The sequence below is a fragment of the Anastrepha ludens genome, chromosome 4 (genome assembly GCF_028408465.1).
Source record: "Anastrepha ludens isolate Willacy chromosome 4, idAnaLude1.1, whole genome shotgun sequence".
NCBI lineage: Eukaryota > Metazoa > Arthropoda > Insecta > Diptera > Tephritidae > Anastrepha > Anastrepha ludens.
The window spans coordinates 63,067,597-63,084,726 of record NC_071500.1 but is presented as its reverse complement, the minus strand read 5'-3'; the positions used below and the strand labels follow the sequence as shown (position 1 = coordinate 63,084,726).

The 17,130-nt window shown below is 34.4% G+C and overlaps 1 protein-coding gene across 1 annotated transcript; it reads right to left on the bottom strand.

Annotated features, from left to right (window-relative positions):
- Positions 1 to 7,471: 7,471 nt before the first annotated feature.
- On the bottom strand, positions 7,472 to 16,229 carry LOC128859575 (cilia- and flagella-associated protein 298). The gene is made up of 5 exons (XM_054096501.1): positions 15,956 to 16,229; positions 15,327 to 15,877; positions 14,986 to 15,255; positions 14,798 to 14,914; positions 7,472 to 7,527 (listed from the first exon to the last, which is right to left on the bottom strand). Exons 2-5 carry the CDS (start codon positions 15,699 to 15,701, stop codon positions 7,519 to 7,521), a joined length of 771 nt encoding a protein of 256 aa, XP_053952476.1. The 5' UTR covers positions 15,702 to 15,877; positions 15,956 to 16,229; the 3' UTR covers positions 7,472 to 7,518.
- Positions 16,230 to 17,130: the final 901 nt, after the last annotated feature.

Sequence of the window (17,130 nt, the reverse complement as noted above, 5' to 3'; positions counted from 1 at the left end):
AAGTTTTCTTATAAAAAGGTTTATTTTTCAGAAAACTTCTAACATGAAAATGATATTTGTAATATCGCCACATAAGATTTACCATGAAGTGGATTTATTTTTGTTTTAAAACTAGTAGCAATACTGTTTTTTTTTTTTCAATAAAAACCTATACGATATAGAACAAGTATAAGGTATAGCGAACAAGTACAGTGCCACTTCTCATAAGTTTTAGGTAAAAAAGAAATATCGAAAATGAGTTTCTGGATCCCAAAAACAGTAAGAAACCAAAATTTCGGAAGAACTCCAAAAAAAATTTTATTTTACCGAATTTAACTATATTTTTCCTGTATAGAGAGTTTTTTAATAATCACCAACTGTAGGCAAAAAATTCCTTTGGGATTTTGTTATGGCAGTCGTAAGCTTTAATTAACTTTAATTTCATCAAATACGTAAAATCTTGTAGCACTGGGTAATTAACGATCATTTGATTATACGAAAACACCACGAAATACAATGACTGCCTTATATGAAAAGAAACACAAATAGAACAGCTAAAACAAAAACAAAACAATCAAAAATGTATTGCATGTTATATATAAAAAATGAATTTTATTTCGACACTCTCGATTGAATCCTTAATACTTGTTGAACATACACCTACTCAAATACTTAGATTACCCGTAGTAGAGCATCCGTACGATTAGTGGAGAGAAAGATTCGAAATTTTAAATGCCAATCTCTTAAATGCTGAAAACAAAATTGTTTGCTGAAGGAAAAAGCAGAATTTAAAATAGAGCAATTCGCAATTAAGTGTAAATGGCTTGGCATCATGACATACATATATTTTTGGACACAGTAATATTCAAATGGCATAAGTAAACAATAGGCATATTGATGATTGAAACATGATTTCGATGATGGCAAGATAGCAATTAGCTGCTTTTAAGCGCCAGTTGCCGGTTTAATGAGGCAAATAGCAGTAAGAACGGGCATTCTTAGTCAGAGGTTGAGAGAAATATAAAAATCGACCAAACTAATGAGATGAGCATGAAAGCCCCTGATATACTTTAGTGAAAAGCAAAAGATTTTACTCCCATCGAAAGACGTTCACAATTGCAGAAATATGATTTACGAATATAATTTAAGCACTACCTCGCGAAGAGTATTTATATTATATATAAGTAATATACAAGTATTGAATATGAATTAAAATAAAATCAAGAATTTTCGCACCATTTTCATTAGAACCTATAAAATCATATAAATAATTCGGTATTCATTAAGATATTTCTACATTTCTATCCAGATTTCGACATTTTTATTTCCAAATTTGTTTTTCAAAATTCATGATTACACAGTTTGCTATGAGCATTTGAGCAAATTGTCAAAATACTGAAATTCCGTTAGCAAAACTGGAAAGTTAGGTTAGGCGTATGTAAACTGCAAGGTAACAGAAAAGTTAAATAAAAGAAACGAGTTGTTTGTGAACAGAAATAAAATGTTCTAAATAACGTCACCTAAGAAACTGATTGTCAAATTCACTGATAACCGGGTAGCGGTACCAGTGATTCCGCAACCTTCTAGTGAATTCTCTCAAACGTGAAGTTTGATTTCGTCATTTTCGTCTACAGTATTTTCGGTTTCGTCCTTTCAATTTTGAACTAATTGTAAGAGACCCACAAGCAGCGTAGTTTAAATGCCTAACACGGATATAAAGTATTAAAAATTTAAAACGAAAATCATGCAACTTCTATAATGATCGAGACATGAACTTTTGAACAATGTTTTGCCTAGAAATATGTAGTCTCGAAACGTATGTATAGTAGAGACCAGAACAAAAGGGTTTGCGAAAATTCTGCTTTAGATATTACTATTTTTTCCGAGCTCATTACATAACTCTTCATTGAATTACTTTAGGGAAAAAATACGATTTGTAACGTTTATACTGTCACACAAATATTTTAGCGCAGAAGTAAGATTTATATTATATATGTAATACGACCAATTAAGGAATTTCGCTACATATAATTCATATGCACACACTTCCATTCATACATATATACTAAATATGAATATAATATATAGAACTACGTTAAAAGCATTAAAAAAAAAAAAAAAAATAAATAATTGGCGCGTACACTTCTGTTAGGTGTTTGGCCGAGCTCCTCCTCCTATTTGTGGTGTGCGTCTTGATGTTGTTCCACAAATGGAGGGACCTACAGTTTCAAGCCGACTCCGAACGGCAGATATTTTTATGAGGAGCTTTTTCATGGCATTAAAGCATGCTAGCTATAATTTATACACATTTGTCTGAATGCATAGTCGCTGTTGTTGTTGTAGCAGTTTTCTAGGCCCAGCCAGTGCGGCGCAGTCACCGTTCGTCATCGTCTAAAATGAATAGTCGCCTTTTGACATGCTTTAATAAAAACATTAGTCGAGCTGTCATAAATACTGATACATCTTCTGTTACACCGCAGCAATTAATGCTATTATTTTAACAAAAAATCTTAAGAGAATGTAAAAGAGTTCGTGTCCAACTACCGGGTCAAAAAAGTGCTTTTAAGATGCTATTAGGTATTATTGCTTTCCATTTAAAAGTGGTGCTTTTGACAGAGAGGGGCAACCAAAAGGTTGTGGAAGAAGATAATTACATATATTGCCGTAGGTTGTGGTACGCATGCTATTACTATTTCAGAAAAACATATTTTCTCCCAATTGATAAAGCAAAGCATGCCGATAAACGAGATACGTAACAAAATCGAAACGGCATTTTCTTGAATACGCGGAGTTGTTCATTGCGTTGACTAAATGCATAATAAAAGTCAAATAAAGATCTCAGCCCATTTTATAAAAGAAAAAAATCATATTTCAGTATAATTTTAAATTTACTGACATCTTTGCTTCGATCAAAACCGTATTTGGTAGGCATCAAATTCACAAATCTAAGTTGAAGTGAATATTAACCGACAGCTTTCTTGGGAATTCATTTCTCACAACACCCAAATTCATTCGGAATTTAATTTAGAAAAAAATGCTAAATGAAATAGTGGAATCAGTTTTAGAAAATACGATGCCTGTTTTTTGTGAACTGCTCTATGATTACCAATGAAAATGAAAAAAAACTAAATTCAGAACTAATTTCCTATTGGTTGAATTTTCCAATTCAATATCTGCCAATAAATATATACCCTTTTTATACAGAGTTTTTTGTAATATAAAACTATTTTCAATATTTCATGTCGTAATGTTTTTGTTTTTTTAATTATAAATCTCTACAACATATATATATCATATATATAATTGGCGTGTACTGGGTGTTTGGCCGAGCTTCTCCTTCTATATATGACGTGTGTCTTGACGTTGTTTCATAAATGGAAAGTTACCTTACTCTGACTATATTTATATCCTTAGTCTTAAGTACTTTCTAAAGCTATGTAGAAAATATGTAATAAGTCAGCAATACTTCTTGTTAATATAATACTAATGTCTATGGGGACCAACAGCTGTACTTTAAAAAACCAAAAAATGGTCCTTTGGACGAAAAGAGGAACACTAATTTGGAACGCATTTTATAAACACCAGCGATGAAAAAATAGTATGGGAAATAGTTATAGTGGAGAATTTGAGTATATTGGGAAGGCTCGAATTGAAAATATGTAGTTAGACATGCACATTGAAAAAAGTAGTTTTGAAGCAAAATGTGAATTAACTATTCAGTGTCTCACTAATAAAAAATTAAAGTTGGCTTGGCTTCACGGGCGATTTCAAATTTCGGTTGAAGCGCATCCATACGAGGGTCATTCAAAAACTCCATGCAAAAATAAAAACTACTTAATTGTTTGGGGTAAACTTTTTTTTATTTTTGGACATAGTCTTTATTTAAGCTCGCTTAAAATCGCTTTCGAATAATAGGATTTGTCCAAGTCTGAAAAATAGCCAATTGTTTCTGCAATCGCCTCCTCGTTTGAATAAAATCTCTTTCCCGCCAGCCATGCCCTCGCAATGTGAAATAAATAGAGGTCAAAGGGATCCGAAGGAGTCAAGTCTGGAGAATTTCCATTATATTGCGATCACAACTGCTGACGCGTGAGCTGGTGCCTTGTCGCGATGGAAAAGGAAAATTACTCGACTTCCTCGATTCAAACGCATGCCAAACCCAAAGAAATATACCGATCTGGCTGAAATTTGGTGAGTGTTCTTCCAAGAGATGCTACTAACTAATCATAACCTCGAAGCAAGCCAATTGTGCCATCGCTCAGACTTTCCACGGACTTTTCAAACGACGCTCCCACATATAAGACCCAAATACAGTCAAATGAACAGCGAGCAAAATTTCACATCACTCTAAGCTAAGCAGTTATTCCACTAATAATTAAGGTTTTTTATGTACTATCTAAATTTCTATTTAATACTTAGTGGCATAGCTGTCATTATTGATATTGGCTAAGACTATTCAGAAGATCTTAAGCCGCTTTTTTCCCACCTACCGATATTTATTATTATTTGTTTGTTTTAGTTTTACAAATAATTGCAGATAATTTATTCTGAACAGTCGATCAGTTTTTCTGCTCCAAGCAAATCTTATTGTGTTTTAATAAAGGGTTTTTCAATAAGGGCGGGTAGATGTTGAAATGGAATAAAATGGCGTTTGCTGTGTGGCACGTAGCGCCGTCCTGCTGGAACCACATGTCGTCATATAGTTCAATATGGGTCATAAGAAATTGGAAGGGACACCACGTCTACCGAAAAATGGGCGCAATGCGCGCAACGTTTGCGTTAATGAACACTCATTTTGATAATAAAGTTTTATCATTTGAACGTGCTGTTCAATCGTGTAACTTGCCATGATGATTTGGCATAAATAACTGAATAATAAAAAAAGATTTGACAGATGTCACCAAAACAAAATGGCTGCCACAGGGCGCCAAAATCGACCCGCGCCAATTGAAAATCCCTTTATAAATACGTTCATAATGCTATCATTTCCAGGTATTGTCTTCCCAGAGAATTTTACTTCAAAAAGAATTGCATGCTCCTTCAGTTGCATTTTGACGCGTTTGACTACGCAAAATCTACAAATATAAGTATAATTTCAATTAGGCCAAGGTCACATTTGAGTTGGTCGAAAGCCAGCAAATGCGCACCACGTATCGCAAAGATGTTATGCACCACAAGATAAGATGAAATAAATTTCTTATATTTTTATTATCAGCATAGGGCTAACAATTTATGTTTTGAATATTTAAACTTTTAATGATAAATGTTTTCAAAAAATATCCTGAAATAAGCACACTTTTCACGAAACTTAAATTAATTATTAAGAAAATTAAAATCTTTACGAAAACAGTTTAGCACCCATATTATTATATTTGAAATAAATAGAGTTCTTGGCGTCAGTTTACAATTTGGAGCTTAGTAATTTGTGTTGGCTCCTCGATTGATTATAATTTGTTGAAGTTTTCGAGACATCGATTTGATTAAGTATTTTATAATTTTTTAATTATATCTTTTTTTTTTTAATTTTTATAATTTTGATCAATTTTTCACCATTCTAGATTAATCACATCTCTACGGCACTAGCACTATCAAACTGTATTCCATATTTTAAAACCGATTAAGGAAGTATTGCCCATGTATTTCCGATTGAGTTAAAGTCAGGGCTGCCATTCTAAAATTGGTATTTTTTCGCTGCTAAAAACTTTTTTGTCGTCATGTTGGAAAATTCAAATCGAAACTATCATAAATAAAAGTAATAAATACTTCGTCTAGAAGTTCTATATACATTCATTTTTGTGTATATGAAACATATAGGCGTTTTGCCTGTGCCACTATTGGTTACCCGAACCATGACAGAACCCCCTCCAAAATTACGACCCTTTCTCTTCTCATTTTTCTGCCATTTATCATGCCAATACAGTTGGAAATTATCTGGTCCATCCAGATATTTATATATATATATTTTTTTGATTTCCCAAACATCTCTAGCGTTAGGTGTTTGTTTTCTACCACTTCTCTTGGTACAGAATAATTTCCGTTATGATATTGGTAAACTTGTCTGTTATTGATTTAGTAGATATCATCATAATCATCTTGGTCTTATACCTTTTTCATGCGATGTGTACATCCAAAAGGAATTTGATTAATAAAATAGAATATAGTTTTTTAATGATTTGCAAAATTATAAAAAATTCCATGAATGATGTACATATGTATGTACTATACTCGTATAAGTACATACAAAAAGACAAACTATGCATCTTATTCGTAAGCTTCACGGCATAACTTCGGACACTAAGAACTTACGTGACTTGGGTTAATAAGTTTTCAAAAGCAGGCTTAAAGACCTGACTACATCATTTTTAAAGCCACTCAAATCTTTAGTGGAAACGTTTTCTATAATTATATATCTCAAACCGCTATCGCGCATAATACATCTTTGCAATTTCGCCACACCGAAACAAATTAAAATATGCATAAAATATTTTTCGCGGTATGCGGATTATGTATAATTAATAAAAATAATTATTAACTTTGAAAAATAACTGACTATCGCTGTTATAATCAAGTTATGCTTGAGCATAGAAGAAGAAAAATAGTACCAATCGAAAAATTATCAACTGTGATTGCTTACCGAGGGAACATTTCTTCTGAGGTTAAAGTGCTCGACTCGTTATATTCGTTGTATTAAACAAATTTTAGTTTCAGGATTTAAAAGTCCAATAGTAAAAAGTTTTCATGCACGAAGGTTTGCGGCTTATTAATTACTTATTTTTCCCCCAGTATTAGAGTTTTCTAAGTAGGTAACAAGGACAATTTGTAAGCGACACAACTCGGAATATGCGTTCTATAGAAAGATAAAAGTTGTAATAGATTCACGACTTACGTATAGGTAATTTATTTAGAGTCTATTGCAACAGGGGGAGGCATTTAAACATATATAAATGCCTAAGTAAAATGAAAAATATCCTATTGAGCCAAATTCGTTTAGGAAACATAAGCAGAAACATATCACACACGACCATATTCATTTTCCTTAGCAAACACTACACACTTTTTTTTCGGCTCTTACTACAAGTGAACGAAACATTTTTTATGTAGTATCCATATCTTCCATTCACCATGAATTTAATTCAAAGACAAATTGGCGACTATATACCAAATAAAGTATAAATCGATCGATAGCATTTTTAATGCAAATATCTAGAAGTGTAACTATTCAATTCTAGAATTTCTATGGTTCCCACCAACATGCAATTTGAATTTAAGCATTTACAGTTCCTGCCTGCTTTTTTTCTCACTGGAAATAAATAAAACTCAGGTCAGCCATTGAAAGTCTGTGAATTATATTATATTTGAATAAACAGTGGATTTTCGTACGGTCGGTTACAAATACGAGTATGTTCCCAGTTCTTAAAGAAGCGATCAATTTTGTTCCTTCATTTGCACGGGGTTCCAAAAAATTAATTGTATAGGTACATGCAAGTTTTTAAATCCGAGTGAAAGTGAATATGAATTTAGTTTTCTCGTTCTCGTTTTTTATTTACCCTAAAAATTAAAGCAAATAATTCATTTAGTGCACAACTACGTTTGCGCTTATTTTAATAGAAAATAAGAGATTTACTGAAGAAATCTTTAAGAGAAATATTATATGCGACCATTGCAATCCTTTGGATACACCATAAGTGGCATTATTAACAAAAGTTTATCTTAGGGTCAACACAAACGTTTTTCAGACGTTATTAGACGTTGTTGCTTTCCTCCATAAAAAAACAGTCATTCACACTCAGCTACAATGGCAGCCATGCTGAGGTTTTCGGCGGAAGGTGGCTTTCAAAGGGCTGTAGGAAGGAATAGTTTTGTATATGGCAATTGGTCATGTTGCGGTTGCAAAACGTATTGCACACATACTATTTTTACTCTTAAAGCTCATACATACTCGTTTATATATTTTAAATTAACTTACATATTTGCATTTTTGCAATTTTTACAAATCTGAATTGAAGTGAATACTGACCGACAGCTTTCTTCTGAATTCATGTGACTGAACATCCAAATGTAGCCAGAATTCATTTTATTAAAAAAAAAAAAATGGAAATGAAAAAGTGAGAGTGAGAGTGAAACACAGAACACCTTAAGTCGCATTCTAATTGAATTCGTTTGAAATTCACTTTGAAGTGAATTACAGAACCTGTCTGACTGTCCAGAATTTCCAAAATTATTAAATTTTGCAGTAACATCTGAGTAGATTGGTATTTGTGGGGATTAAAATGTCAAAAATTAACATAATTTTTTAACTCGACTTTACACCGTTTATTGGCAAGGCCTCCAAATAATTCAAAAACGGCGAGCTTAATCAAAGGCATTTTGGTGAGTAGAATTTGTAGAAACCCACATAGATATGTAAGCAAATATATGAAAATTAAGAAATAAAGTGGTAAGTGTAGGCACAGCCTTAGGCAACGAAATACGCACGATTATTTTTGGTAAAGTAATAGATCAAAGTTTAAGAAAAATTTAAGGAAACAGCAAAGCTATGTGTGTTTGTTTTTTGTGTATAAAAGATAGAAAATTTAAAAAACATTAAAAAACAAGAATTAATATCTCTAAATTGTGAGTTTCGACCGAACGATCAAACTATTGTAGGTGTGCATATACGAATATTAAATGTTAATGTGAACGTAAAGAAGAAAAATCTACAATCACTCAGTCTGTTTTATGGAATTAAATCTACTTAAAAATATATAGTATATACAACAACAAAAAAGAAAGCAAAACTATGAATTTATATTTGGAACACAAACATTTAAATCAAATCTACTACTTTACAAAATCAAAAAACAAAAAACAGAAAGCAAACTTATCTTTTAGGCTAAAGTTTACGACATTATACATGAAAATACTATAAAAACTTATTAACTGTAAAAATCACTGTGAATACATTATTGTAATGTTATAGCGATGTATACTTATATTCCTCAGATGCTTGAACTACAAGAACGTATTTATGTAGCTATTGGAGACAGAAATACAGAAATTGTAAAAACTATGTACATAAACGATATGTATCTTAATGTATAGAATATTTTCAAATGCACTGTACTAATTTTAATCAAAATTTATTGTAAAAATAAATGTATATATTGTTGGGCATTAGTCTACGTTTACACGTTTCAAATTTGGAATCCAAGCCTGTATTTATATAACAGAGCTGAGTGGGGAAAGAAGAAAAGTGTAAAGACACTTCTATATTGAAAAATATGCTAACCCCTTGCTCGCTTTTTGGCATTTTTTCTCATATTCACTTGTTGTAAGAAAGCAAAAAATGAAAACCTGATGCTCTATAAAAATTATGTAAATGAGTATTGGAAATGCAGAAAAATGTATAGAAAATACAATAAAGTATGGAAAACTTTGCTTGCAAGTACTTGAATCGTGTAAATCGAGACTTAGGAGCCAAACAAATTATTTTTTCGAAATTGCGCCCACCTTTGAATCTTACATACTCCCAATCGCACTACTTTGGATTACTTCTACCACTTTTTGGTAGCTGAAATTTATGTAGTTCTTTTGCAGTAATTTAAGCTAAGCTGAATTTTTGTAAATTATATTAAATTATACTATTGTAATTATGTAAGTAAAACTAAAACACAAAGCAGAGTTGTTGCGTACACTTAGTTTGAACATAAAAATATCTACTACATTCATATACTCGTATGGACAAAGTAATATGCCTTATTTGTAATATGTAATACTTCTTTGAACTAGTATTCTAATTAATTTCGTATTTTAAAAAACAATTTTAAATACACGTACATATTTACATATGTATGTATATATGTATCTTCATATGTAAACACTTAAAATAAATATGCAAATTAATTAGCTAAAATCACTTTGAATTTTTTAGTTATTTAAAACCAAAAGCATATGGCACTCAAATGTATGTGGGTATGTATATATACCGGTATGGGTATATGTATGTATATAGGCGCCGCCAGCATTCCAAAAGATAGTGTTTACTGTAGAAACTCGCTCCAACATTCATTCATTCATTAATTTTGATGGGGTGGAGTCTAAGATTCTTACTCAATATTTCGTGCACAATACAATACTTTCTAGAAATACCAAGTGCAACCGCTTGTGGCGATGCTTTCAATATTTTCATTTGTTTTCAATGTCCGGCTAGTCCTTAGCCGTGGGTTGTTTGCCTCCGAGCTTTTCGCCCGGCACCGACAAGCAATGGCACACGAATAACGTACGAATACCGAAACTAACGTAGTCACCTCCCCACTCATAAGCTCAGCGGTTAAGAAGAAACTCTAACTTTAAAACTTAGTTCTACCTCCGGAGACTCATACTAGGCAATGGGTCTGCTCACAAGTGTGATGGCGTGATGGCAAAAGTTTCGCTTCGAAACACTTAACCATTATCGCTCTAAATGGTAGTCTAGATTTAGTCCTTTCATACTTATTATTATCTATCTATTTTTATAAATCTAAAAATACCGGCGAGGGAAAAATTTATTCACAATCAATACGGTTGCATACGGTAGTTGAGGGCATACATATATGTAGCTATAACTTCTCGAAATCATTATTTTTCCTTTTGCTCTTTTTTAGATCCGGCATGAAGAACTACAATTTAACTCAAGAAATAAAGATGCAGGCAGTTATTCTCGCTATATGTGCAAATCACACCGTTTTAGAAATCTCTACTTTTCTTAAGTGTGCCTGTTCATTAGTTCATAAGGTTAGCCGTGAACTGAAAGTATCACGACTAGACCGAATATGTTGCAAAACGCAATAAACACGAGGAACGTTCTGACACTGTCCAATCTGCAGAATTTATTCAACAATACAGGAGTATAACCAATAAAAAATGCAAAAGGGAAACACAATCTTTTATTGTTAAAAGTTAAAGTTTCACTATTAACTAACACTGTCAGTCGACAGGCGTTTTCTGACGACCACATTCATCGCAAAGACTACAGATGCATTTTCTTTATAGGATGCCATGATACCATGAGAGGGTCTGAAAGCTAGTATGCATTTAAGCACGACTAGTATATAAACATTCTGTCAAAAAAATCGGGAATTGTTTATTTAAAAAGCACGCATTACATATACATACATATGTCTACTTTTTTTTTGCTGGAATGTTGATGCAACTGTCCTCTATAGTGTCACAGAGTTTGAGCGAGATCTGTCAATTAGTTTGTTTTTGGCAACCGCAGGAGTGCTCTGCGATTTTCACTTTCGTTAAAAATATCGAACAAGGAATTGGTCATAAATTTTATGTTTTTAACGGGATTTCATGTGCCGAACTGTTGAAAATGTTGTAGAAAGCCTATGGCGAATGTGCTTTATCAAAAACATGGGCCTACAAGTGGTATAAGACTTTTGCAGAGGGCCGAGAAGTCGTGGAAGAATTGCTCCGACCTGGTCGCCCATCAACGTCTTCAACGGATGAAAATGTCGATAAAGTCAATGAAATGATGCTGGAAAACCACCATTTAAGTTTGAGGGAGGTAGTTCGTGACCTTAGCGAGTCTCACGAATCAATAGCAACAGTTTACACCATCAATTAGGCATTAGACGCGTGGCTGCTCGACTCGTTTCAAGAGGGTTGAATTGCTTTCAAAAAATTCATCGGAAGAAGGTAACTAAAGACATGCTTGAGCAAGTGAATTCGGACTCAGCGTTTATCAAGCGCATCATAACAGGAGATGAGACATGCAAACCAGTCAACAGGCGACTGCATGGCGCTATCCACATGAGCCGAAACCCAAAACACCACGCCAACGTCAGTCAAAAGTGAGAGTTATGCTGCTCGTTTTCTTGGATTATCATTATGCTGTGCACTCGGGACTCGTTCCAAATGGTTCTATGGTAAATAAAGAATATTAAGCGCACGCCGCTTTGAGTCGTAAAGAGGCCATTAAGGAGAATTTGCTGAAGGAGCTGAAAAAGATCTTTTCAAAAGCGTTTAAAAGGTGATTTAATGCCTGGATTAATTGTTGCCATATGTGTATTGCCTCGAATGGAGAATATTTTGAAGGCGTCAAAATAAATTTTGCTGATTAAACAATAGTTTTGCGTTTTATTGAACAATTTCCGGTATTTTTTTGACAGAATGTATATTTTTTGAATGTATGTAAATAAATAACGCAAACATTTCTTTTCCACGAGTTCACTTAATGCCGATATTAATCTACTTCATATGTGTATTGAACCCCTTGGGTATGTTTGACGACTGAAACACGTCATTCACGTGTTTGCCCCAGGAGCGGATGACGAGCTTTCCTGTTATTAATTTATTTTTGCTTTGTAATTCTAATTATTTACCTGAAGTCATAATACTACATGTGACCCGCAAAAAAAAAAGCTGCGAAATTTCATGATATTCTCTTCATTAGTTCGAGAATTATTGTGCTAGGAGTGAAGCTACTTTTGCTATTTTCAAAACAATGGAACAAAAAGGATTTCGTGTTTTAATTTTACACTGGTTTTTGATGGGAAGCAATTGCTTGAAAAGTGTTTGGGGACTCCGCTCCATCAGAAACAACAATAAAACGATAATTAGCTGACTTCAAACGCGGTCGTAGATACACCGATGACGCACAACGCAGTAGACGTCTGAATCAGGCGATAACATCAGAACACATAAAAAAAATCCATAAAATCGTTTTGAGTGATGGAAAAGGAAGTTGCGTGAGTTCGATGACATCGTAAAGATATCAAAAAACGGGTTTGGGTTTATATTGCAAGAGCATTTGACTATGAGAAAGCTCTGCTGAAAGTGGGTGCCGCGTGTTTAATCAAAACAATGGCAAAATTACATGAATTGAACTTCGAATTGCTTCCGCATTCACCCCGTGCGCCAGATTTGGCTCCCAACGACTACTGGGTATTCGCAAACCTAAAAAAATGCTCGTCCGTAAAAAATGTCACTCGAATGAAGAAATGCTATGATATAACAGTAACGATATCACCATTCCTCGCTTCGATCACTGGCTGATGCCTCCGAAATTGTGATACATGATAGGCAATAGCATCTAATTCAAACCCAAACTATTCAAGCGAATTCTAGAGAGATAACATCAAAAGTTTCCAAAAAGCTCAATACTCATAGCTTTAATAATGGCTCAAAGCTCGAGGGCAGGTTCAGCGGAGGAGTATATTCCGAACATCTGGGGGTCTCCTTCAGTTTTGTGCGCCCAGTCTACTGCAGTGCCTTCCAGGCTAAACTGATTTAAGGTAGACAATTCTTTAATGAATTGGAAGATCTTAGTCTTGTGAGAACAAATTGCCCACGCGGCTTCACAATTGGCTATGAGCCTGAGTGTGTGCCACAGTCGACAACCGCTTCAACCTAACCTGATCTGATCTGATAAAATTTTAATTTACCTAAATGTTTTTGACTTTTTCTGATTGCACATTTGCAAATTTTTAGTATGATATGTATGTAGTATGTGATCTACGTAATTTATTCTGAATATATTCAAATTATACTACTCTTTTATAATCTTTAGAAGGGTGTTAAATAGCCGAAGTCAATTATAAAAGAGGGGGTTTTGTGCCGCGGTGGTACTCTTGAATTTGATTCTGAAATCGTTTGTGTTTCTGCTATTTTTGCGCATCCTTTAACAGTATATACTTAGTCTTGTCATATTCTGTGACACATTCTGTGACAAATTTTACATTTCATACGGCGAGAACAAATTCGCAGAAAAAATGTCCGTTATTTTTACCTACTCATAAATTATCTTCAGTTTCGCGGCAAATTTCGCTTGTCAACAATGGAGAGGGGAGCTAAATAAACAGCTTCTTCGGTGGCACGCGGTCAACAACTATAAAAATATTTTTTTCACAGATGAGAAAATCTTCACTGTTCAGGAAGTGTTTAATGAGCAAAACGACAAAATCTATGCTAAAACTTTTAAGGTCGCAACCAATTATATTCCAAGGGTTAAGAGCAGTGTCTTGTAAAGGCGTTACACCTTTTCATTCAGAAGTTAAGATCGAGGCAAAAGTGTACCAGGAGAAAGCCTTAGAAAGCATGGTGAAGCAGTTGAGCAGTACTCTCTTCAATGGAGGGCGTTGGATCTTCCAGCAAGATTCCGCTCCAGCCCAAAAGGCAAAAACCATCCAGCAGTAACTTAAAAGCAATATTCCTGGGATCATAGCCGCAGAAAGTTGCCCGTCTGGGAGTCGAGATCTGAATCCATTGAACTACAGTTTGTAGTCAGAATTGGAGAGTATAGCCTGTCGAAGACCTTACAGAAATATAGAGAGTCAATCCTTTCAATTGTTCGCCTTTTGTATATATTAGGAGTCATCTGTGTACATTACAAGTACTATTTTGCAACATTTTAAGACATTTTCAACATCGTTTATGTAAATAATAAATAGTGGAACACCTAGGATGGCTCTTGGCCACCCATCTTCTACTTTTTCAAAACTAGAGACGCATCCATTTACATTTGTTATTTAAGTCCTTTTTCTTAGTTACGGACTGAACAGTTTTAATTCAGTATCTCTTATTCCATACTTTTTAGTTTCTCTGTCAGGAGTTCGATAACTATTATTTCGAAAGCTCATTTAAAATCTTAAAATATAGTCATACTTTTAGTATGGCTTCCAATGTTTTTTCCACTCATTTATTATGCGATCTATATTTGCTTGCTTATACCAGTTTAGAATTTCGAGTGTAGGTTATCACCCCAGGTTAGCACAGAAACACCGGCCTTTAGTCTATATCCGATTTCTTTGAATTGAAGTAAAGGGACCGCAAGCAAAAACTTTTAACCACTCACCTTCAACTCTTCTTGTCTGCGATAAGCCTCGGCCATCATACGTTTACGTATATCTTCCGTCAGTACAGCTTCGCGACTGGGTGGACCTTCGCCATGTTTATTTATTTTCACAACAACCTAAAATATAGTTACAGTACCCAAACATATTCTCAGACACACTTCTGTAACTTCTTTTCTGCCTAACTTACTTTAGTCTTATCATTCATGCCTATGTATTCGTGCAATTTCTTTTCGGGCAGTACTTGCTTGCCAGCAAACCATAACTGTGCCTTTGCCGATTCGATAACTTCACGTGAAGCCTGGGTGCCACTCAGATCCTCCGTATTGGTAAACTCCATGCGAATAATATCATATGGTGGCAATTGCATTGGGTAAACAATGGTAATGGCGCCGCGTAACAAATTCAAAGCTTCGTCAACATTTTTTAAATTCAGCGGTTGGCGAGCCTGTACTAATTTCTGTGCAGATAGAATTTTATTTCAATTAATTTGAAACGTAATTTTGCATTTTACACCCGTTTTACAAATACCTTTTCAATGATTTTCTTAGCATCTTCCATTGCCTTCTTCAGTATTTCACGCATTTTCTCTTGTGGCCGCTGCCCATTACGACGGCCTAATGGATCTTTATTGATGACATACCCACCTGCCGGTACGCATTTCTCAGCCCAGATATCGCTCAATTTCAATTCTAAAATTTGTTCGTCAGTCAATCCAATCATTTCGGGTGGCAACATGGTTCCATGCTCAATAAGCTCTTCAATTTCCGAGCAAATGCGATAGACTTTCAAGCGGCCGTTGTAAATAGCGGTAATATCGCGTATAATCTCAGTGGTGCCCTCTCCGACGTTAGTCTCGTAAATGAAGAGATTCTCATCGCCACGTTTTACTTGCAGAAGCACCATTTTCTCTGAAGCTTTTTCTCGACGCTTTAAATCGGGAATTGTCAACACAACGAAAAATTGAATTACACAAAATTTATGAAGGACAAATATTTCAAAGCCGTAATCGTACAAAAATTTAAAATACTGTGTTCAGCTGGTAACTTCTGTCGCAAAGCACGGTTTTTATGCTTAGCGTCCTGTAATTGTTAAATCGATTTGATAAGGAAACTATTATTGCCATAGTTACCTAACAACCAGTAGAAATTTATTATTACATATTTTAATGTAGTTAAGGTAGCAGCAAAGTATTTATCGAAAACCTTTTGCGAACCCTATTGAAGTGAATCACTGACTGAGAATCAATCCTACTCGTTTCGGTGGCGCAGACCCAACTGCGGTTTATTATCATATTTCGTTGCAAACATACGATGATGCTTTTGTCTATTTGCGTAGTACTTTGGAGTGAAACTTTTGAAGGATTTTTATGTTTGATTTCGAGCCAAAACGTATTTCAGCTCTTCGATTCAGTCTCTCAGTGTCACTGCCAGAGGAACCAGCAGGCTTTTTATATATTTTATATTTTGTCTTATGCACGAAGGCTAAGCGATCTAAAGGTGATACGTTAGTGGTGACAGTTCTGAGGAATATTACTTTGAATCTGATAAATCGAAAGATGACAGCATTACTTTGACAAGTGGAAGTGAAATCCGTGCAATAAGGAATCCACTCAGGCATTTCAGCATTAGCAGTGATAGCAGTTTGTTTATAATTATTTTTTTGTTTTTATGAAAATTTTTTCTTGTGTTAAATAAAGCCTTAGTTCTTCTAACGTTCACTCCAATACCTCTCGTTCTAAGAGATGGTCGCCCGTCGAGCGGCTCCGTTCCCAAAGGGATAGATCAAACTTTTTTTTATGCAGTGATAGTGCAGATTTTTGATTGAGTAGCCATTTGCTTACGTTTCAAGAACATACGAGTATATGGAAGCCATGTTGGCCTTCTATCGAGTTGGATACTCTGGTATTTTTCCTGATCAGCTAGAGGTAGTTGGCAGTGATTTAAAGTCACTGGAAGACATAAGTCTTTGTGGAGTATGAAAGTTATCTTTACTGATTTGATTTGATTGACTTTTATACGCCATTTATTCAGGCAGGTATTGACTTTGTCGAGGTTGTGTAGAGATGAAGTAGTGGAGCCAATATCATATTTGACCATTACTAGCGTATCGCCTGCATATGTAGCTGTGTGTGTGCATTTTGTCAAAGGTAGATTGGAAGTAAATAAAGTGGTCCCAGAACACTACCCTGATGCACGCCTGCTTCAATTTCGTGAAGACTAGTAACTTCATTGTAAATTTTCACCAGAAACTGTCTACTATAGGTATGAATTAAGCACCTTGTAAATAAGTGATTCATTCATTTTGAGCTTGTAAAGGGTCATCAATTTAGAGG